Genomic DNA, 22,756 nt, shown 5'->3' on the forward strand with positions numbered 1-22,756 from the left:
CAATAGTATATTCTCTTATACAGATTTAAAGAGTTTTCAACTTTCCAGAACGCGGTTGAGTAAGAAGCTTTTTTGGTATAAATTTCCCATTATTTAACTTGGTAGCCGTAGCTTAAATCTCGATTAACTAAAAAAATCCAACATGACCCATTTATGGTTAAATTTGGTTCCAAATTTTACGAAATAAATTGCATCACAGTAAACGCGTTTGAAATTTTTAATTTTGTTCGTTTTTTTCCGGATAATTCAAATCAGCACTATCTGGTTGCTGTCCAGTAAGCACTATGTTCCCTCTACATCTTAAATATTAAATGAAATTCAGAATGCGCTATATACGCCATGTTTTACCTTTCTATCGAGCGGGACGTTTCAGAAGAATTAGATAAAAATCTGAAGAATCATTCAGAGCAACAATCGAACTCAATGTTTATGAGGCTTTTAGTGGCAAAATTTTTCCAGAAGTTTCCAACATTTTAATGCCTGAATTTTTTAATAACTTTTTTGAGAAAATATGAACTCAATTCAACTTCAAGGCTAGACAAGGTTTTCCACAAAATTCTGCGTTTACAGATTCATTTCACTCTGAAACAACCAAGCTTTAACAGTTATTGTCTTGCTTAGAAAATCCACTTTTTTAAACCGATTCGCTGAGGTAACTTGAAATATCTTCATCACTTGATTAGCTTGCATAGAACACTTATTTTTTTTGCGAACCAATTCCCTATGATTAATAACAAGAATCAGTTCGAAGTCTCATCGTTTGAATAGCTTGCTGAGAAAATTTTTCGCAAACCGATTCGTTCTATGAACGAACTTGAAACTTTTCAAAGTTTCATCGCTTAATTAGCTTGCTTAAAAAAACTCAAATTTTTCGCGAAATGCGTCGAGCTACGGAATAACTTCAATTTTTCGTGGCTTGAATAGCTTGTTAAGAAAAACTGTTTTTTTTTCGCCAATCGATTTGGTCCACGAATTGTTTCAAAATTTTATAGGTTGCTTCAAAAAACTCAAAGATTTTCGCGAACCGATCAAGTCCACGAAATAACTTGCAATATTTCGAAGTTTTATAACTTGATTTGCTTGCTTCGAAAAAAATTTCGCTAACTGATTCGGTTTTTGGAATAACTTCAAATATTTCAAAGTTTTATAGCATTAAAAGATTGTTCAGAAAAACTGAAACTTTTCGCGAACCGATTCGATCCACGAAAGAAATTAAATTATTTCAAAGTCTTATAGGTTGCTTCAAAAAACTTAAAGGTTTTCGCGAATCGATTCAGTCTGAAATAATTTCATAGCTTGAACAATGTGCTTAGATTTATATGCACGGTTAAAGTACGCATGCGATTATTATGCTAGCGATTAGCAAGACTTATTATTTTGAAATAGAATTTTTCAACTGAATCACTGAATCAGTTTCGCAAGTCTGATTAATCCTCAGCCAACAGATAAATTTCGATCATTTCTGCATATCAAATGCTCGATCTACTGCATTTGGTTTTTTTCAATTTTACCATTTCCGGTTCGGGATAACTTCCTTCTCGTTTTTGGGTTTATAGGTAATCGGCTTAGTGGCCTCGTATTGTGCGGTTGGAATGAGCTAAACAAGTTCATAATGCGTGTGAGTCTTCTCAGGGGTTGGTTGTTTTCATTTTTTGAAAGAGTTTGTGCAAGTAATTTTTTTGGAATCAACGGGTGTTTGCTCAATTATAGTTGGCTTTGTTACCGCTTAGTAAAATTTGTTTTGATGCAAATTTAACTTTCAATATTCGTTTTTAGCATCTTTTTTTGTTCAAAACGAAGTTGAGACAAAGATATGAAATTTTTGTTAGATCTAGCTTATCTCTGCTTTTCAAATCTCTTTTTCGACTTAGCGTCTTTTGTCTTCTGCTAGTTTATTTCTGCTAGTTTGTCATGCTATGTTTTTGTGGTATAGCAAGTGGTGCGAAGCTCTGATTAGTCTCTGTTTCTGTGCCTGTTTATGATCTATTATGATTTTTGTATCACAGGTATGTTGTCAAAAATTCACTTTTGTTTTTAATTTGTCTTACGGTTCCTTCCATGTTTTGCATAAGACTCGATGATTGTAGTGACGACTAAGATATAGGTCGTGATGGTATTTTCTTTGTTTTTTTTTTCAGGAAAATTCTTAATGTATTTAAGCCTGAATGCTGATTTTTTGATGTTTGAAATTTAATTTTTTTTCTGGTTCAGTTCATTTTCTTTGTTGAAGGGATGGAAAACTCCACATTCGAACAGCAAAAGTGTAAAGGTCACAAAAAACATGATCGACTTCAAGTTTCCAACTTGGATTTTTTCAGATTTGCCAGATCAAAATTTTACCTAATGATCCTTTTTCTAAAATGGCTTATTTTTATCAAGTGTCCTTTCTAAGTTGTTTTTGGTAAAATTTAAAGAGCTTTAAGGCCATATATTTTTCTCTGAAATTTCAAATGACTTGTTTTTTCAAAAAAAAGCATGTCAGTTTTCTTTCTGTTTACTTGCTTTCATTGACTTTTTTTGCAATTATCTGTTGGCTTGTTTGTTTGTATGATCAAATTTGAAAATGTTTTTTTTGCCCCGTTTTAAGAGTCAAATTATAAATGCCAGGACCGGTAACCTAGAGTAACTCAGTCGGTCAAATACTGTTCATTTTTAGTTTAGTTTGATTCAAAGTGATGGAATGAGTTTAAAAAAATGATTTCTGACGTTAAAATGATTAATTCAAGGGTAATTGGCTTCTGTTTAGATTCGTTGATTGAAACGTTGATTCGTTTTTCCAACAATTTTGCACTAACTAATGTGTCAGGAACTTGGGTTCTTTTATGCCATAAAACCTGAAAAACTCATTTGCAAAACAACAGCTGAAAAAGCCCCGATTATTTGCAAAAGGATCAACAAATTTCTAAGTTATATTATACTAAATTATAGCTAAATTATTCAAATAGCTAAATTATACAAATTGCTAAATTATACAAATATATACTCAGTATTTGTAAATCAGAATTGTTTCACGCTTCCAAAAAATAGAAATTTTTATACGGACCGTAAAAAGACCGCATTAATAAGAATTTCAACCCAACAACAATTCTAATATTATAGCTTTAACATCAGGATAATAAAAACCTTATCATACTCTGTATTTGAATTTCGTTGTGTTGTTTTAGGAGCTGTACAGTCATTTGTACAAGTACTCGTTTGAGGAGACGCCGCTGCGTGTGGCCGTCATCACCTACATAGCCTATGCAATCCTGATAGTGTTCGGATACCTCAGAGATTTCCTCAGAAACTTCGGCTTCGAGAGTGTTCGAAAGGCAAAAGAGAACCCTAAGCTAAAGGTACTTACGTCAACCACATAAAAGATTGATTTCCCTTGTGTATTTAATGTTGATTTCTTGATTTAGGAGGGGGGGGGTTTGGGGAGGTGAGGAGCAGGCTATTTCACGACATCCATTTTTGACCAACCGAACCTTATTCTTTCTAAAGGCACTTTTTGAGCCATTGAATACGTTTTCTCTCGTTGAAGGGGAACGCGCGCGCGCAGAAACATGATTTCTGGTCAAAATCCTCCAAAAAGTTCAAAAAATGGATTTTCATCAATTTGGTTGACACTTGAAAAATTGTCTAAATTTTCTTAAGTTGATTTTGAAACTACCATCTTATATAGATTGACTTGTAATGATTTATTCTGAGCTCCTCCGGCACGCCTGGTCTAGAGGTAACTGTTAAAAGAAAATTTTTTATGACAGTAATTTTGCTTCAGGATCAACGAGTTACCAATTTTGTTTTGTTGCCGCCCGATAAATTACTCTGAAGACTTATTGAAAGCTGTTGATTGTTTATAAGAGTTGATGAACAAAGTTCGAACTCTTATATAGGTAGCGATGGTTTTCTCCAGGAAAAGTCTTAAAATTTGTTCAGGTTGATTTTTTGTTTTTTTTTTGAGAAAAGTCTTAAAATTTGTTCACAATCAAATTTGATTTTTTGCTGTTTGAATTTTGATTTATCTTCAAGTTCAATTCATTTCTTTTGTTAAAGGGATGGAAAAATCCACAGTCGAACAGCTAAAGTGTAAAGGTCATGAGAAATGTGATTGATTTCCAATTTCGAAAGTGGAATTTAATTTTCAGATTTCCCAGCGAAATATTAATCTTACTTGTTGATCCAGTTTTCTCTAATTGGGTTCATTTTATCAAAACTCTGCCAATCATAACTTTTTCCAGAAATTTAAAGATCTTAAAGGGCATCTATTTGTTCTATTTGAAATTCGAAAAACAAAAAAAAATCAAAAAAAAAAGAAGTCAATTTTTTTTTCTGTTTACTTGCGTTCATTAACTATTTTCTAACTGTCTGTCGGCCATGTTTTTTTGGCACCTAAGTTAGCAGTTTTTTGCAGTTAAAACGTCTCGAAAAGCTTAATTTGCAGCTAAATTTCAGCAGTAAAATAAATCCGATCAATAATTTCCTCGTGAAAGCGTATGCTGTCAGAGAAATGGAAATGAGAACCGCTGTTTTCGTTTCAACTTCATATCGATTTATTGTTTATTGATAGTTTTATGGTCTGCGGATTATGTAAACTCGATTTAAAATGGCACCAACTATGTTTCTTCTCTCCTTTTTACATGTTGACCTTTACATTTCATGCTGGAAAGTAGTATAAAATAAATCCACTGAGTCTGATCAAATTCTCCGTCCGACCTCAAGAAATGAACGAGTACAAATAGCTGTCTTTAAAAGATTATTGTAGTCTAAAAGCTTACCCGGAAGTTCGAAACTTCTTTCCGTAAATGTTTCGGTTTCGAACGTTTTGGGATCTCCGACGTCCCCCCCCCCCCCCCCCCCCACACACACACACACCCGTCTATGATACCTAGCAAAGAATAACCACCCCTGTATTGAACTAAATAAATGATTGGCTCTTTTCCCTTCCCTTCCCCCGCCTGAATTTTTTTCGCTTTATTCGATTAATATGAAAATGGCACACGAACTAATAAGGCCATGCCAAACGTATTTGGTTTTCATAATTAACTTTGTAAAACCACTCGTTACATCATAAAATTGATGCTCGTGTGAGGTGAGGGGATAAGGAAAAAGAGCCCAATGGTTTGTTTTGTACCTCTTTAACTTCCCCTTTTTGATAATAATAAAAAATATTTAATTGTTTTCAGGCGTACAATAAAAAAATACAATTTTTGTACACTTTATATCCCAGTCTCTTTCCTGAGAAAACGTCATGGAACTATATGGTCCGTTTTCAAACGTCTCTGTGCGGAAGTTTGTTTTTCCTCGTCTATAGTGCTTAAAAGGTCGAAAAATCTTGAGGCAAAACGTCAACATCAAAGAGAAGTAGATAAGTTTTACACTATTGACAAACAGTATAATTTTTAAGTTTAATTTTTTTTAGGAAACTACGTGTTTTGAGTTTTTACCAAAAATACTACCGACAAATCAATTGCATATGAGATTCGTCAAATCATGGTTTCCCATTATGAAGTTGTCCAAAAAACTGTGATATTTTGTTATTTTAAATGGCAAATGTCAATGACATAAGGGAGTCATTGGCATAGAGGTCAATGTCATAAATAGCAATCAATGTCATGTCATAAGTAGCAATATATGAGGTCAATATCATAAATAGCAATCTCGCATTTCGCGGCCTCTCAGGGCTTGTGGTAACAACCTAAAAATTGTTTTATATGAGACTGCTTCTCATCAGTTTTTGAGAACTTCATCTTGCTCAAACAACATGTGTCCATCTAACTTTTTTATAGTAGTTACAAGAGTTTTTAAGGAACTTTTATATAGGGACAAGCGTTTTTATAAAACTAGCTGTAGTTTATCAATATGTCAGCCTTTTTGCTTTAAGAATGAATGTGCTCTTTAAGTTTTTTCTTTTATCATCTGTTGAAATCTCATTGAAGTTTCCTGTTTCTTCCCCGAAATAATTTGAGTCACTGTTTCGTTGTGTGCCACTTTGACTGAGCTCTGTGGTATTGCTTGTTAGTTGTGCTAATTGTTTCTAAATCGATTTCGCTGCTGCTTTGTCCCCGTGGTCTGAGCCTGTTAGATTTTTTTTCAGCGAAATTAGTCATCAACAATAAGATTTGTCTTCACTATCGGTACTTGGTTTTCATAAGTGTTGTTTACCCTCTTCTGCGGTTGATCACCCTGTTTACTGTGTTCTGTGTATTGCTCCTTTGATCATGTTGCGTTGACATCTAACCAATCTGTGGTTTCAGTCGCTCGAGCTCTTGTTGTTGCTAACGTTCGTTCGTATTTGGTATGTGACCCTGCTGTGCTGTTTCAGTATGCTTGTTCCGGTCGGTGGTTGGGTTGTTGAGGTACCAACTATAGTTGCATTAATATCAGTTTCTGTTCTTACTGTAACTTGCTTGACTTTTCGTGTTGTTTGGCTTGTCTGGGACATTTTTTTTGTTCCTCTTTTTGTTACGCTCGCCGTTTTGGCGCCTGTTGGCATTGTCAATTAACTTCTTTTTTGTCACCTTTCTGGTATTTTTTTTTCAGTTCGGCTGATAAGAGAGACGAATAACCTCCGGCTAAAATGAGAGTTTTCTGTTCGCACTTTGCCCAGTGCGAACAGCGATTGTCTATATCACAATTGTTTCTTCAAAATCAATCTGATATGGGATTGAAGAAGCATTGGACTGTTTCCCAATTCAAACTGTTATTGATTTTCCAGTGTTGTGTGAGCACTTGTACTTAATTTTCTAGCTGCTCGTCATTTTTTTGTTCATTTTGACAAGATCATCGTGAGAAATTGTTTTTGTTAGTAGTTTAACAGAGTTTTCAGTTGGAGGGCATAAAGGGGAGGGCATTTGTTAAAGAGATCCATGTTTTGAAGTTTTATTATGATATCCAGTAAGACTACTTGTCGCTTCGGGCTTCTATGGCATGCAACAAGCACTTGTAGCATTAAACCGAAAAGTAAGTCATTTGAAAAAATTTGCGGCGTTAAACCCAGTTTCTACAAAAAATACTAGTCAATATATCATTTTCTGTACAAAGATTACGCCATGGTATCATAGCGTCTATTTATTGGTAGAAACATGGAAATGGTCAATTGAAAAGTTTCTCAATTTAAATCAAAATTGTTTAATTAGTTGGTGAACTGAGCCTAACCTATTTTTTGAAAAGTAAGAAGTTTTTGACTTAATGTACACAAAATGATTTTCTGCTGATTGCTGCATTGCTCTAGTATCGCTAACTATGCCGGCATATTTGTTTGGTTTTATGGAGTTTCAAATTGATTGGCATTTTTTTGGGCGGCTAAAATTGTACCGACTTAAAACTGATGAAAGCTCAAGTTGTTTTAGCCACACATGTGCAAAAGTATCGAGTCAAGATTTCTTTCAGACAGATTTGAATTAATGATATTCCTGCTTTTCATAGCTTCAACAGTGACATTTTAAATAAACTTCCAATTTTAGGAACTTTGTTTTTTAACTTTTGAGTAAATTAAGCATCATTTTTATTAGGCATAGTTATTTTTCTTTGAAACTTGTTGAATATGGACTTGTTCAGAACAATCATTTTTTTCTTCGGTATTATTGATTTTGATTCTGGAGCTCGTTACACATGTGAAAGCAAGTGCCGTTTGATCGGGAACTAGACTTTTTTCCACTTTAACAAATTTTCTTACAAATTTTCAATTTGATTCATTATTGAACCTTAACAACTTCGAGGTTCCTTCGCACTCGGCTTTGAGCTAAGCCCGGTCGGACAGTGTTCAAAGTCGATGAACTTAGTTCAGACTCTTATATGGGTCGCGATGATTTTTTTTCATTCTTTTTTTTCAGGCTCAAATGTACTTTTTCGCGGTTTGACTTTTGATTTTTTCAAATTATCTTTTTTTCCTTTGTTGAAAGGAAGGCAAACTACTCTATCTAAGAGCAAAATTGTAAAAGTCACAAAAGTTCGACTTCTAGTTTCGAGCGTGGAATTTCTTTTTCAGATTTCACAGCGGATTCTAGTGATTTTCAAAAAAGGAGTATCAATGGAAAGATCGTCTACTCCTTATATGCCTGTATACTCGCCTAGTCTTTTTGTATACAGTCTGGTCAAGTGTTCAACCGAGGAACTCGGTTTGGGTAATCTTTTCTGCTTTAGCGGCTAAGATGTGCTTTTTGCAAAAAAAAAAGTTTTGGATTTCGGAAAGTCAATTTTTGAACTTTTGAGCGTTTTAGAAGCTTTTTGAATTGTCTTGTAAACTACCCCAACAAATCTGAGACAGAAAGTTCAATCGAATGAACCGGTTGCGAGATTTTTTCCTGCAGAAGCGTTGCTTCCTTAGTTTTTTTGTGAAAAAATTTGTGTACTTCACTCTTACTAATTTAGTAGAGAAACAAACAACTAAGGTTTTGGGGTAGGTCCAATTTTTGAAATAACCCATTTCGTTCCGCATTAGTATATCGAATTCAGAAAGTTTCAAACACGTACCTCCAGCTTTAGCTGAGCCCTTAGTTGTCTTTTATTGAGAGTACGAAACTTTTGTTTAACCTAGCTTCTTAACAGTTTTCATTTTTTTTCGACTTTTGTTTTTTTGTTTGTGTTATATCGCAAGTGGTGCGAAACTCCGCTTCTCCGCTGTGTTGAAATTTCCAACTGCCTGTTGGCTATGTTTTGTGTGGTATTTAGGACTTTGTGCCGCTGTATGCTGACTTTGAGGCGTTCTTCACCCGCAACTTGTACAGGAGGATTAGAGATTGCTACAACAGACCCATCTGCAGTGTGCCAGGGGGAGAGATAGATGTGATGCTGCAGAAGAGCGACGACCACTTCTGGAACATCGAGTGAGTATTTCTCTCTTTTTTCGATTTAGTTTTCCCCTGCCCTACACTAAGGGGGGGGGGTTGTCAGTCATCCATTTCGCCTTAGCCGTTCCCACCTGGATGAGGTTGATGGTATTGAGAACCCTCCGACTGGGACCAAAGTGGAGTTTGATCCCACGAATCCTGTTAAGAGCCGCTATGAGTGATTATCTTAATGGCAGCAGCTACGGCCCCTAATTAATTGAGTTTTCTAAAAAAAATTATTCACACCACAATTTGCATGTAAAATTTGGATGTGTTGCTAGTCTTTTCGAGTGAGATTTTTAGGAAGTCCGGATCAAACTTCTGGATCAAATTGTTTCGACACCTTCGCTACGCTTTAAAAGAATCATATATTGCGCACATTGATTATCACAAATTGGTAATTGGATCTCTTTAACAATCCACATTATGCAAAAGGAGGTGGTGGTGGGGGGGGGGGGCGGAAGCAGTTTAAAGAGATCCGGGCAATTTTCACATCCCCACGTTTTTACAAAAACCTGATCGTGAGTGGAACCTCGTTTTAATTTAAGCTCAGGTATTGATATTTTTCAGTTAGTATAAAAAGACCGACAAAAACTGCTAAAGTTTGAAGAACAGCAACTAAAAAGGAAGCTGAACCGGAAGCTGAATTTTTTAACCATTCCGGAAGCTGAAATCCTTGAGCGCTTCGTATTAACATGGTGTATTTCAAGTTTTTTGCCTCCTAATTTATTATTTAAAATTCCTTCATCAATTTAATGTTTTAAAATTCCTTCATAAATCTCTGCTTTGGTGTTATTATCTTGAATTCACTTGTGAAATAATAGAAATTTTCTTTTAATCAAAAAAAGCCTTACTAAAATGGAATTTTCTGGTTTTCATTTTCGTAATCAACTACAGATTCAACCAATCGCAACATCGTACCGACGTATTTCCATTAAGATATAAAGTTCGGTGCTGAATTCGAATGGCAGTGTTGGTTGCGCAGACTTTCTAGCAGTGCTTTTACATGTAATGTATGCAGAAAGACTCAGGGGATTTGCTGGGCCATATAATAATTTTCCGCCGCCCAAAGTCGCCCCAGTTTGTACAAAATCTGCATTTAATTTATTTCATGCTTCTAATTATATTTACTTTACTGTTCATATCTGCATGTGAACAGATTTAGACTAGAAATGGTGTTAGCATAAGGTAATGGGTTTAGCATGTGAGCAGGCATTGTACAAATAAAGGGCGTCAAAGACAATGAATCCGTTGTTTTGCACAAAAGTAGCCGTTTGTCGAATTTTGTGTTAGTTCATAGAAAATGTTTAGTAGGACACCCGTCACATGAAACGAAAAAGTATTGCATAATTGTTCAAATCTGAACATAACAGACAGGGGAGGGTCTTGGATTTTCTCAAGGGGAGGCTTTAAAATGTTACCCCAACACCCCCTTTTTTCTGATATTGCGTAAATTAGTTTCGATGAAATTTTTTAGACTAATCAATTTGGTTGTATCTCCTTAGCCAAGCTTGCAATCTGTTATTGTTCAGGCCATTAATCCGCGAGGGAAATGAGCAACATGCGAGTTGTGTAGCCCTTGACGTAGCCGAACTTGCACTTCTGGTTTATAATTACATGCAATTTTGTGACCAAGTGAACAATCTCCACCCTAAATGACTCATGGGAGGAGAGAAGGAGAGAGTTCACCTGGTTTAAAGTAACATTTTTCAGCCAATCAGATTTGAGCCTAGTACATGCCGGCCAATACTGCTTGAAATTGCAATTTAACTTTAGGGGGGGGGGATTGTTTGCTCGGTCTCTTTAGAGGGGAGTTTATTCACATGGGTCTTTCGACTGGGAGGCGGAGAGCTTGCCATCGGTCGCTTATATATTTGTTCTGTTTCTATTCCTTTTGGCAAATTGCATTCTTTTTTTCATCAGGCTGACGGGAAAGACGAAAAGATGCATCAACATGGGTTCATACAACTACTTGGGTTTTGCAGAGGGCGAGAATGGACCCACCACTCCAGACGTGGAGCACAGCATACGCAAATGGGGAGTCGGTTGCGCATCCACTCGTCAGGAACTGGGTACGGATTTGATTCATGTTTTCCATGGTAAGCGTCAATCATTAAAAAATGATGTTCTCTTAGTTATTTTGGTACGGATTTGACTTGTGTTCATGTTAACGTGAATCATCTGAATATGATGCTCTCCTGGTTGTGTTGGGCGGCCATTTTTGTTGAAGATTCAAAACAATTGAAAGCGTACCGTTACATACATTTTCTATACTTAGTGTCCTTAGGGACTTATGTTTATCTTGGTAGCTGGTAATTTTGTGTTATTGCGAAAAAACCAATTTTCGGTTTAACAAACATTTAAGACGAACTGTGCGGCACAGCTAGTGTGATCTGGCGTGTACTTTGAACTTTTAAAAGCAGATATGGGCTAAACTTAAGGGTTATTGAAAGCAAGAATTACTGTTTGCAAGACTGGATTTGAGTTTTAATTAGAAGTGACGATTATACTGCAGGTTTGACTGAAAAAAAAATTAAAAAAATACTTTTGATTTGTTTTTAAGTTCTATTCATTTCCTTTGTTAGAAGGAAGACAAACTCCACTATCGAAAAGCGAAAGTGTAGAAGTCACAAAAAGTTTCGAGAGTGGGTTTATATGTTCAGATTTTCCAGCGAAATAAAAATTTTACCTATTGATTCAGTTCTCTCAAATTGGCTTCCTTTTATCAAAACAGTGTCAATCATAAATTGTTCCAGACAGTAGCGGATTTAGGGGGGGGGGGGGTGGACGCCCCCCCTCAGGAATTTGACCTCCTGCCGACCCAAAGGGTCCCCACTTTGTACTTATTTGAGATATCAATTTTTTGTGACGGACTCAAAATTTTTCTTAAGGCGCCAAAATATACTAATTTTTTTGGTCAAAGTTTTTCAAAAATTGCCTAAAAATGCCTTTTTGGCTTGTTTTTTTTTCGGCTCCAAATTTTGCCTGCGGTGCAGAAAATTTTTCCAAAAAGGGGTCTGTTTAGTGCTTTAGGAGAGCTCAGAAAATCTATTGGTCGACCTATAAAAAAAGGTCGACAAACTTTTCATTTTTTAAAAAATTCGCCCCCCCGCTCGAGAAATTCCTAGATCCGCGCCTGGTTCCAGAAATTCAAAGATCTTTAAGGGCATCAATTTTTTTCTTTGAAGTTAGAAAGTTCAAAAAAAGAAGCCAGTATTTTTTTTTCTGTTTACATGCGTTCATTGACTTTTTCCAACTGTCTGTTGGCAATGTTCCTACTGAAAATAGAAACATTGATTATTAAATGAAACTCAAAATCGTTCCTCGAAGCATATCTTTTCCATCTTTTTCAAAATTGCTGTTGAATAATTTTTTGACTGTTGGCTATGTTTTTCAATCAATTTTACCTAAAAAAGTGTGTGGAATCGGTTCTCTAATCGATTTTTTTGCCAAGCATCTTGGAAAAACCAAAAGAAGTGTTATAAAAATTATTGAAATGAAGGGTATGAACGGAAACAATTGATCACCTTTCAGTTTTGGTTTAGAACCTTCATACAAAAGTCCAGTTTAACAAAACTGGCGGATGAAAGTTGGCTTATAATTGGCGGGAAAAACACGCCACTAACTGAGATTTTGGATTTTCACACCTTTGAATTAAATCGAACAAAATCTCTGATTAAAATCAAGATTAAAATCGGATTTAAATCAATGATTCAAGTCAATCGATTTAAATCAATGATTCAAGTCAATCGATTTAAATCAAGCAACCGTGGTTCTATGATTCACCAGGCACCTCTTCGCTGAACAGCGAGCTAGAGAGTGTGGTGGCCGAGTACTTGGGAGTTGAGAGTGCGATGGTGTTCGGCATGGGCTTCGCCACCAACTCCATGAACATGGCAGTGTTCGCCACCAGAGGATGTCTCATCATCTCAGACCAACTCAACCACTCCTCGCTCATCGTCGGAGCCAGACTCACAGGCGCCACCATTCGCACTTTCAAACACAACGGTTAGTGTCCTTCAGAACCTTCTTCCAACTTCTACTTGTAATTTTTTTTTTACTTAAATGTAAAACTCTATTCACCATGTCTGATTTAAGAGGTTGGCATAGTAGCCAATTAAGCTATTGTAAAAATATTTAGTCTTCGTATTTTACCATAAAAAATTACTCGTTACGTCATGAAACTGATTCGGGAACGACCAATAAAGAGCTGGCGGATCTTTTTAACTATATCTCCCCCTTCCCCTCGGGTACCTTGAAACTAATATCCCCCCTATAAATAAATAAATCAACGATTAAGCATATCAGAATTTTATACCTAGTAACGAATCTCCCCATTTGCGAAAGAGGGGATATAGTTAAAGTGATCCGAGCTGTCTGTAGTTTGTTATGCTTTAATTTGAGGTCTGGGCCATGAGAACAGATTGCTCTCAAACTAAAGAAATTAACGATCAGTTAATAATGTTGTTTCTCAGAAGTCGGATGGCTTGTTTCTGAATCGAGAAATCTGTTTAGATATTCAATGGATTCCTTATTTTGTTTAAGTGTCAATGATGAACTGAGGACTTTATTTAGGTCGTGCAATTTTTTCTCGAAAGCCTTAAACTTTTTCAGACTTAAAGTTTTTTTTTTGCGGTTTGACTAATATATTTTTAGTAGTTCATTTCAAATTTCTTTGCCTAAAGGAATGTTAAGTAAGTTCTGCAATAACGAAGAAACAGGTGATTGAATTCAAATTTTGTGTGTTTCAAGTGTATATATTTTTTAGGTTTCCCAGCGGATTAAAAAACCTAATAATCCATTTTATTCAAATCGGAGAAAAAATGCCAGCCATAAAAGAGGAGTTGAAATGAAAGAGTTTCAAATTGTTGATACGCTTTTTCTTGGAAATTCAAATAATTGCCAAACTGTCTGGTCGCTATTTGAGACTGTTAGTTTCAGAAAGTGATTTTAATTTTTAAGTCAGAACGAACGAAGTGTTTTAAGTCGTGTTTGTTTTTACTTTTTTCCAGGAAAGACTTGAAAGTTGTTTGATTTGTCAGTGCAATTTAAATTTTTTTGCTAAAAAGAAAGCTAATTACGCTCACCAATTACGGCAGTGCAGATGATGAGGTCGTGAAGCAAGACTTTCATCGGAATAAAAAAAGTTAACTGTGGATCCAGTTTTCTTTCATTGGGTTTAACTCGTCAAAAAAGCTAACAAAACTACGTAAAATCAAAATAATTTCGAACACAGTGACATCAAAGGTTTTGACAGAAAAGTGGAAAGAGCTTCTTCAAGGCTGTATCTTAAAAGGCTATTAAGGCTGTAATCTGTTTAATTTTCAATGAATGTAGTGAAGACACTTCTTTTGCGGGTTTGACTTTAATTTCTTCAAGTTCTATTAATTGCCCTTGCGAAAAGCAAGGGTATTGCAATCTGGTACTAGACAATCGGTTATTGCAATCGGGTACCGTAAACAACTTTGTTCACAGGACTCATCGACACGTGGTGGTACCTAGTTTCATGACCAATTCAATTTTCTTACTTTCTCCTACACACTTATCCTGGAGGTAAGAAATACGCCTGGGAAGGCAAAGTTCCTGGATTCAAATCTGACCAGGACCTGTTTTTTTTTTCAAACGGTAAAAGTTCCGAACAATTTTGGTTGATTTTAAAGGACTTGGATGTCGGCTTTAATTCTGTCGGCTTATGTAACTAATATGTTCTTTCCTTTCCAATATTATTTATGAACTTGTTAAGACTGAAGCACCAAATGTTTATTTTCGATTGCTCAAATTCAACCCCACTGGTTGCTCTTTAAAAATTTAACAGTTTTTCGTATCTAGTTGTTTCTTCTGCACTTACAACTTTCGAAGTCCTCTTTGATAGTTCTTGAGTGTATTGCTGTTTTAATCCTATAATTGCTGTATCGCAATCGGTGCGAAGCTCAGGTTCACCTCTGTGTTTAATTTGCCGAAAAAAGCAAAATACAGTCACCATTTACGAAAGCGTAAATCGCGAAAAACGTGATCGATTTTAAGTGTTTAGATTTCCCAGAGGAATAGAAAGAATAATACTTGATCTAGTTTTCTCAAATTGATGATTTTAAAATCAATCATCAATTGATCTTGAAAGTCAACGAGTTTAAAAGCGACATGTTTCTTCGAAATTTTTTGAAAAACAAGTCTGTTTTCTTTCGGTTTCCTTGTGCTCATTGACTTATTTCCTACTGTATTATGGCTTTTCCACTGTTTAAGAATCGATGAACGTAGTGAAGACTCTTATATACGTCGTGATAATTTTTTTAGGAAGCGAATAATTTTCTCAAGCTCAAATTTGATTTTTCGCTGTTTGAAATTTGTGGTTTCATTTTCTGTGGTGAAATGAACACAAACTTATTTATCGATCAGCAAAAGTGTCAAGGTCAAGAAAAACAAAAAATGACTACTAGTTTTGAAAGTGGTATTTGTTTTACAGAGTTCGTAGCGGAACAAAAAATTTACCCATTGATCCAGTTCTCAAATTGGATTATTAAAATAAAAAAAGTGTCTGTCATGAAATGTTTTAGAAATTCCTAGAGCTGTAAGGGCATCTTTTTTTCTTTGAAATTCGAAAATTGAGAATTTTTCAAAAAAAAAAATCAGTGTTTTCTTTTTCCTGTTAACTTGCGTTCATTGACCTTTTTTACAATTGTCTGTTGGCTATGTTTTTTCAATCCATTAAGCTTTTCCAAGTCTTTTAGGTTCAAAAGTTTCAAATTGTTTCTGTTCATTAAGTCTTTCCAACAGTGTTGGCTGTGCTTCTTCAGGAATATGGTGTACTACAGCTTGTATATAGCCTCGAAGTATAGCAAAACTACCTTTTGGGAATTGACTCTACTGTGGGTTCAGTGCTTTATAGTTAGATTGATTAAAAGTGATGAAACCTTGCCTTAAAGTGATGAAACCTTGCCTTAAAGTGATGAAGATATAAATAGTGAATAGAAATGGTAAAAGTAGTGAATAGAACTGGTAAAGTTAACCTTTTTTTAGACATGGCTAGCCTGGAAGCGAAGTTGAAGAATGCAGTGATATGTGGGCAGCCGAGGACACACAGGCCGTGGAAGAAGATCCTGGTGGTGGTTGAGGGCATCTACTCTATGGAGGGATCCATTGTGAAACTGCCAGATGTTGTGAGACTGAAGAAGAAGTACAAGGCCTATCTCTGGCTGGACGAGGCACACTCAATTGGTGCCATCGGGCCCCAGGGTTAGCATGGAGATTCTTGAAGGGAAATATTTCACTCCGTTTCGCTTTGCATGTTTACAAGAAAGCCGTGTACGAAAATGTTTGTTTCCATTTTGCTTTGTTTTTTTTTGATAGGAACATTTTGCTTGAGCATAGTGAATGTCATAATTTGATACGGCAATAAAACGATCGAAATTTTAAGGAACAGAATTGAATGCATTTAACTAAAATTGTGGATGTTGGTTTTGCATATCACGGAAGGGCGAAAAATGATTTGAAGTTGTCAGTGGATCGTTAACGCTTACGATTAGCAAGTGTAATCAAATCAGAACAAAAACAACGTGGAAAACATGTTGAAAAAACAACAATAGTCGAACTACCGCTTATGTGCGTACATTTTGTCTACTTAGTGGCCAAAGCACGGAGTTCTCGGCTCTTTTTCCTTTTCCCCCACCTGCATCTTATTACAAATAAAATCACTGTTCACCTTGTCATTGTTATGAAAATTGACATGCTAACTAATTAGGTCATGGCAATCATATTTGTTATAATAGTCAACCTTGTAAAACCACTCGTTACACCATAAAAATGATGCTTGTGTGCAGTGTGTGTGTGTGTGGGGGGGGATGGGGGTTCGGAAAAAGAGCCGACTTTTCTTACGTACACTTGCGAGCGTAGTGTATTAGTACGAACCTTCATTTTTCTCCAACCTAAGTCGGAAGTAAAAGTGCTACTTTTGGTGGCACTTTTAAATCGGTAGTCTGCGGTAGCAGTATAATATCGTATGTGCTTTGACATTTGATTAGTAAAAAGTTAACAGCGGATGCATTATTAATTCATCAAATGAACCGGAAAACGTTATTTGTTTCAAACAGCAGTGCAATGAGAAAAAGCTCGATTTCAGAAATTTTCCAACTCAATGTATCTTCAATTTTTTTGAAATGCACAATTTATACATAATTTGGCTTTATGTTTTCCAATTTAGTCCATGCAAAATTGTGTCTTTTTGTATTTGGTGCTACTTTGCTGCATCGAATTGGCAATTTATTACATATGTAGCTGCGTTACTGGTGGCTAGTTTTTGGGGATTTTAAGCATCCGTGGCTGAGTGATTAGTGTGTTAGATTCAACTTTGCTAGGTCGCAAATTTAAACCGAAACTTATCCGAGTTTTGGCTAATTCGAGGCTTATTTCTGCTTTTTTTATTTCATTTGATAGAGCTGCTTTTTGGTCGCGTTCTGGCAAGTGTTTATTTTTCGTTCGTGGTTGAGTGTTTAGTGCGCGAGACGCATAATCTCTGGGTCGCAAATCCAATCCGAGACGTAGCCGAATTTTTACTAATTCGAGGCGTAATTCTATTTTTTCTCGTGTTTCGCCTCTGTGTTCAAAATACTTGAAATGTTTTTGTAATTCTGCTGGTGTAGTTCCAAGATTTTTTTTTGAAATAAAAAAAACGTTCGATGGAAGATTTTTTGTGTTGTACGGTTTTTTAAGTGTCAATGAACGTAGTAGTGAACATCATTTTATAGGTCGTGATGATTTTCTTTCAGAACGTCTTGAAATGTTTTCACATTGAATTTAGATTTTTCTCGTTCTGCTTGTGATTTCAGTTTATTTCCTTTGATAAAGGAAAATAATTCCAGAATCGAACACAAAAGTTTAAAAGTCTTCTAAGTCTAAACTTGATTGTCTTCTAGTTTCGAAGGCGGATTTACCTTCTCTGGTTTCCCAGCGGAATAAAAAAACTTGCTTATTGTTCCAGCTTTTTTTTTAAAATGGCTTAATTTAATCAAAAAAGTATGTGGGCAATGGTTTCTTTTCATTCCTATCTTAGTCGCAGTAAAGAAATGGAGTCTTGATTGACTTGTTTGAAATCATGGTTTTATCTGATTGCCAAAATTTTTAAAAAAAAATCCGTCCTTTCCCATTTTTCACCAATGACTTCTGGATGAGTTTGCCACCTGAGCTCTTAGAAATCATCAGTGTCCTACAGAATGGCTTGGTAATGCTTAATCTTGAAATACTTCGGAAAAATTAAATATGTGCTTTTCTTGCGATCATAGTTTTCCGCCGGAACACTGGCACATGTTTTGTATCGCAAATGGTGCGAAGCTCAGCTTCGCAACCTGTGTAATAATAAAACCAGCGTTTCGCTTGATCAAGATATATATCGATATACGTCAAGAGCAAAAAGTTGACTTCATGCCAACCTTCGGATTTTGAAATGTTAAACAGTGCATGACTTTCGCTCACAGAAAAGAAGACCGATTTTTCTCTCTTTTTCGCTTGGTCGCTTTCTTCAGTTAAATGTGAAATCTATTCGACGTAGAAGGACAAATGTTTTATTGTCTTTTAGGAAGGGGCGTGGTCGACTATTATGGCCTGAACCCACGTGACATTGACATCATGATGGGCACATTCACGAAGAGCTTCGGATCGTGCGGAGGATACATGGGGGGATCGAAGGCTCTGATTGGCTACCTCAGAACAAACTCACAGAGTGGAAACTATGCCAACAGCATGAGTCCCCCAGTTGCCCAGCAAATCATATCTGCCATGCGAATCATTATGGGCAAAGACGGAACCAACAATGGTAAGCGTAGCACTAGGAAATCGGGAGCTCTTTAACTATTCCCCCTCTTGCAAAAGGAGGATATTCGGTAATATGTAGAACATTCATATATGCTTAACCGTTCAATTAGTTCATTATAGGGGTGGTAATTAGTTGCTAGCTACAAGGGGGGGGTTGAAGAAATCCGGAAACCGAATTTTTCTAACTTTTCCTACTTTTGATAGATTTTGATATTTGTCTACTAGATTTTGATAGTTTCTACTAAATTTTGATATTTGTCGATTAAGATAGAAATATTTATATTGTAAAATTGGTTTCTTTCAGGCGCGGATAGGCTGCAGCAGCTGCACAGAAATACGCTCTACTTCCGCAGACGTCTCAAACAGATGGGACTGATTGTCTACGGCAGCGATGACTCACCAGTGGTGCCTAGCATGCTCTTCATGCCAGCAAAGATCGGTGCCTTCTCCCGGGAGTGTCTAAAGCGGAGCATTGCGGTGGTAGTTGTCGGCTTTCCCGCCACACCCATTATCGAGTCCAGAGTCAGATTCTGCCTCTCCTCTGGACACTCGAAGGAAATGCTGGACAAGGTGAGAATTTAGGGAGGATTTGATTTTCATTCAACCGGGACTAGGCTCTCTAGGATCAGTTGCTGTTCTGCTTACCGACAAAAACCGAATTGCCTACTGATACGTTGTTAAGGGTTCATGAACGTAGGTTTGACTCTTATATAGGTCGTTATGATTTTTTGTTAGTTTTTGTGTCAGGAAAAGTCTTAAAATGCTCTAATAACTACAGAAATGTATGCATACATATTAATGCATATATGAATACCCTTATGTACATGTGAACTTTTTGAGTTCAATTCGGAGTAACGTGATGGTACGATGCAATTTTTTTCCAACCTAAGTCGCAAACAAAAGTGCAACTTTTGATGGCCTACTGAATCAGTAGGCGGCTCTTTTTCCTTCTCCCCTCCATTTGCCGTTTTTTATTAGAAAAGTTACTGTTCACATTGTCTGATCGTTATGAAAACTGACATGCTGACTAATTAGGCTGCCCGAAACATATTTAGTCTTGATAATTAACCTTGTAAAAGCACTCGTTGCACCATAAAATGTGTGAGGTGTGGGGGGGGGGGGGGGTTGTGTGGAGGAAAAAGAGCCCAGTAGGCTGCATTAGCATTATAATACCATGCGCTTTGACATTTAATATGTCTCGCATGATTTTTGGAATGAATGATTTATAGACAATTTTGTGTACTACTTTCTAATTTATTACATGCAAAGTGAGTGCGGTTGCCTTTAGTTTATTACTTTTCAGGTATTACATGTAAAATTTGTGCATTTCAAAGCTCCTGAATCTTTGCCGTTCTCTCGCTCGAGTTTGCGAAATTTCAGGTTCGAACCTGTGTCAAAAAAGTACCACCCATAAATTGTTTTTAAATTTCAAAGAGTTTTGAGGCTATATGTTTTTCTTGAACTTCTAAAGTTGAAGTTTTTGGACAAAAACAAGTCAGTTATTCCAGTCAGTCAGTTAACAGCAACTTGTTTTGACCAGTATGTGCATTGATTAAAGGACTATCGAGTGTGGTTAAAATGACATGATGGTTAAACAATCGGGGCGTAGTGTAATACTACGAAGCATTTTTCAACCTAAGTAATCTAGAACATTGAAATAGCTTCAAACTTTTATTTGGCGGCACTTTAGCTGAGTAGCATAGGCAATTTAATAACAATTGTAGTTGATTCATTGGTAACTAGTGTAAGAATCTTTTTTGGCGCAGATGCGTGGACGCGAGACTGCTAAGCTCCAGGTCCGAATTTTGATTCCAGCACCTAGTAAAAGTTTTATTTTTCAAGCTCATTTTTACTTTTTTCTTATTTCGCCTTGTTTTTCCTTATTTCGCCTGTTTTTGCTTATTTTGTCTTGTTTTTGCTTATTTCGCTTTTAGTTCCTTCTTGGCGTTATCTCACTTGTATTTGCGAAGTGCAGCTTCGCTTCAGTGTGAATTTGTGAATTTTCGTGAAAGTTTTTTAGATGTTTTGAGAAACCCGAACCGTCTGTCTAGTCGGTATCTGCCAATTTTTGATTGCATCTTGGTCGATTCTGTTTTAAAAACAAAGGAAATTTTAGCAATGGCTGCCCTTTTTTTGAATGGCTGCGTATGCGAATCAAAACAAGAATTCAAAAAACAATGTTGAAAATTTCGAAGTTTTGATCACTTGAATTGGTTGTTCGAAAAAATTTATTTTGCGCATCAATTAAAGTCTTCAAAAACAGCGCCCTCTGCAAAAACTAGAGTTTATTTTTGAGTAGTCTTTAATTCCTGTAACAATGCCTTGATGATTTTTTTGTTCGTTTTTTTCCAGGAAATTTGTTCACGCTCAATTTTGATTTTTCGCGCCTAAATGGACCTAAATTTTCTGTGTTCCCCGCGGAATAAATGATATACCTGTTGATCCAGTTTATTTCTAAATGGGATGACTTAACATAAATCATCAACAGCATTTGAAATTCGAAGAGCTTCAACGTGATATATTTTTTTCCGAATATATTTCGCAACTTTTTGAAATTCACAATTTATACATAATGTGGTTTTATGCTTTCCAATTTAATACATGCAAAGATAGTGTGGATGCTTTCAGTTTGTTATATTCCAATTTATTACTTGCAAACTTGCGTCAATTTGTATTCGGTGCCACTTTTGCTGCCTAGCTTGGCAATTTGTTAGCGTATGTAGCTGCTTTATTTGCGACTAGTGTTTGCCGGTTGTTAAACTTTCCTGACCGAGAGGGCAGGGTGTGAGACTCCAATTGTCCTGATTGCAGGTGCGAAGCCCATAAGTAGCAAAGTTTGACTAATACAAGGCTGTTTTCTATCTTTTCATTTTCCCTTCATGAAGCTGCTTTTTTGTCGTGTTCTAGCTAGTGCTTGCGAAGCGTAGCTTCGTCTCTGTATTTGAATTTCTCCAACTGTATGTTGGCTATGTTCATTTTCAAACAACTAAAAAAATCGCTAGCTGATAATATGCTGCGAGTTAGTCAGATAATTGGTCAAAAATTTGGAATTTGGCCATTTTGATAGGAAATTGAAAAGTATTTTGATCAGTCTGAGTTGGCGGATTCATGCACCTGCGCTTGTTGTGATGGTTATAGTTCGAAAAAGTGTATGAAATCATAATTAACAGCTTTTTTCTTATTGTCTTAACATCGAGAGGTATGTTTTTACGATATTGTGAAGCAGGTATTTTAGTTTGTGAAACTGTAAAAAGCAGATGCTTGTTAGCCGTAAAATAAAGTCAATAGCATGAAGGGTAGCAGTACAATTTATCCTATGCCAATGTAACCTGCTCCAATCTACCATTACACTTAGTTTAAGGCGGAAAATAGTTATTGCCGCGCCTAGGTGCTGCGAGCTTGCCAACAGAGGCTAGGAGTCTATACGCAAATAAGAGCCGGTTATGCCACCGGCGACCTTAAATCGAGATAGTTAGCTCAATTTTTTTTGAAAATGTGAACTGTTTATAGAACAGGGTAGCTTGTTATATAGGGTAGAATGGCATAGGGTAGATTAGAAAAGGGTAGATTGTCATGGAACCTTTTTGCTTTCTAGTTTTTGAAAAGATCTTATTTTAATTGCAAGGAAAGTGAATTGAATCCCATTCATTTCAATGTGGAGTGACCGGCAGTATGCTGCGAAATTATCTCCTTTAACATAAAACATCGGTGCTTACCAAAGGGTGTTTTTTATTTCTGGAATTTGAACTGAAATTGAATGATTGGATAAATCATAAGATTTAAAATATTTCACTATTACCAAGTTTTTGATTATTCACTTATGGTGATCTTATAGCACTACTATTAGAAAGACATTTTAGTAGCTTCACAGCCTATTGATTAAGAGTCATGAACGAAGTGAATACTCTTATATGGGTCTTCGTTTTTTTTTTCACGGAAAGTCTTAAAATTTGTTCAGTCTGATATCTGATGTTTCGCGGTTCGCCATGTGATTTCTTTTTGTGTTCAGTTCTTCTTCTTAGTTAATTTTTCAATATTTGTTCAAGCCAAAATTTGATTTTCGTGGTTTGATTTTTGATTTGGTTTTAAATTCAGATCGTTTCCTTGGTTCAAAGGAAGGTAAACTCTCCACTATCGAACAGCAA

At 36.1% G+C, this 22,756-nt stretch overlaps 1 protein-coding gene across 1 annotated transcript in view; it reads left to right on the forward strand.

Annotated features, from left to right (window-relative positions):
• The window catches only part of LOC134841967 (serine palmitoyltransferase 2-like), a 40,016-nt gene that overhangs the window by 15,513 nt on the left and 1,747 nt on the right, over positions 1-22,756 (forward strand). The window contains exons 2-8 of the mRNA XM_063858078.1: positions 3,165-3,335; positions 8,653-8,807; positions 10,734-10,882; positions 12,600-12,818; positions 15,825-16,040; positions 18,376-18,612; positions 18,916-19,181. Coding sequence (XP_063714148.1) covers positions 3,165-3,335; positions 8,653-8,807; positions 10,734-10,882; positions 12,600-12,818; positions 15,825-16,040; positions 18,376-18,612; positions 18,916-19,181 — 1,413 coding nt within the window. The remainder of the gene's footprint in view (positions 1-3,164; positions 3,336-8,652; positions 8,808-10,733; positions 10,883-12,599; positions 12,819-15,824; positions 16,041-18,375; positions 18,613-18,915; positions 19,182-22,756) is intronic.

Source organism: Symsagittifera roscoffensis, chromosome 3, assembly GCF_963678635.1.
Source record: "Symsagittifera roscoffensis chromosome 3, txSymRosc1.1, whole genome shotgun sequence".
In the NCBI taxonomy this organism is placed as follows: Eukaryota; Metazoa; Xenacoelomorpha; order Acoela; family Convolutidae; genus Symsagittifera; species Symsagittifera roscoffensis.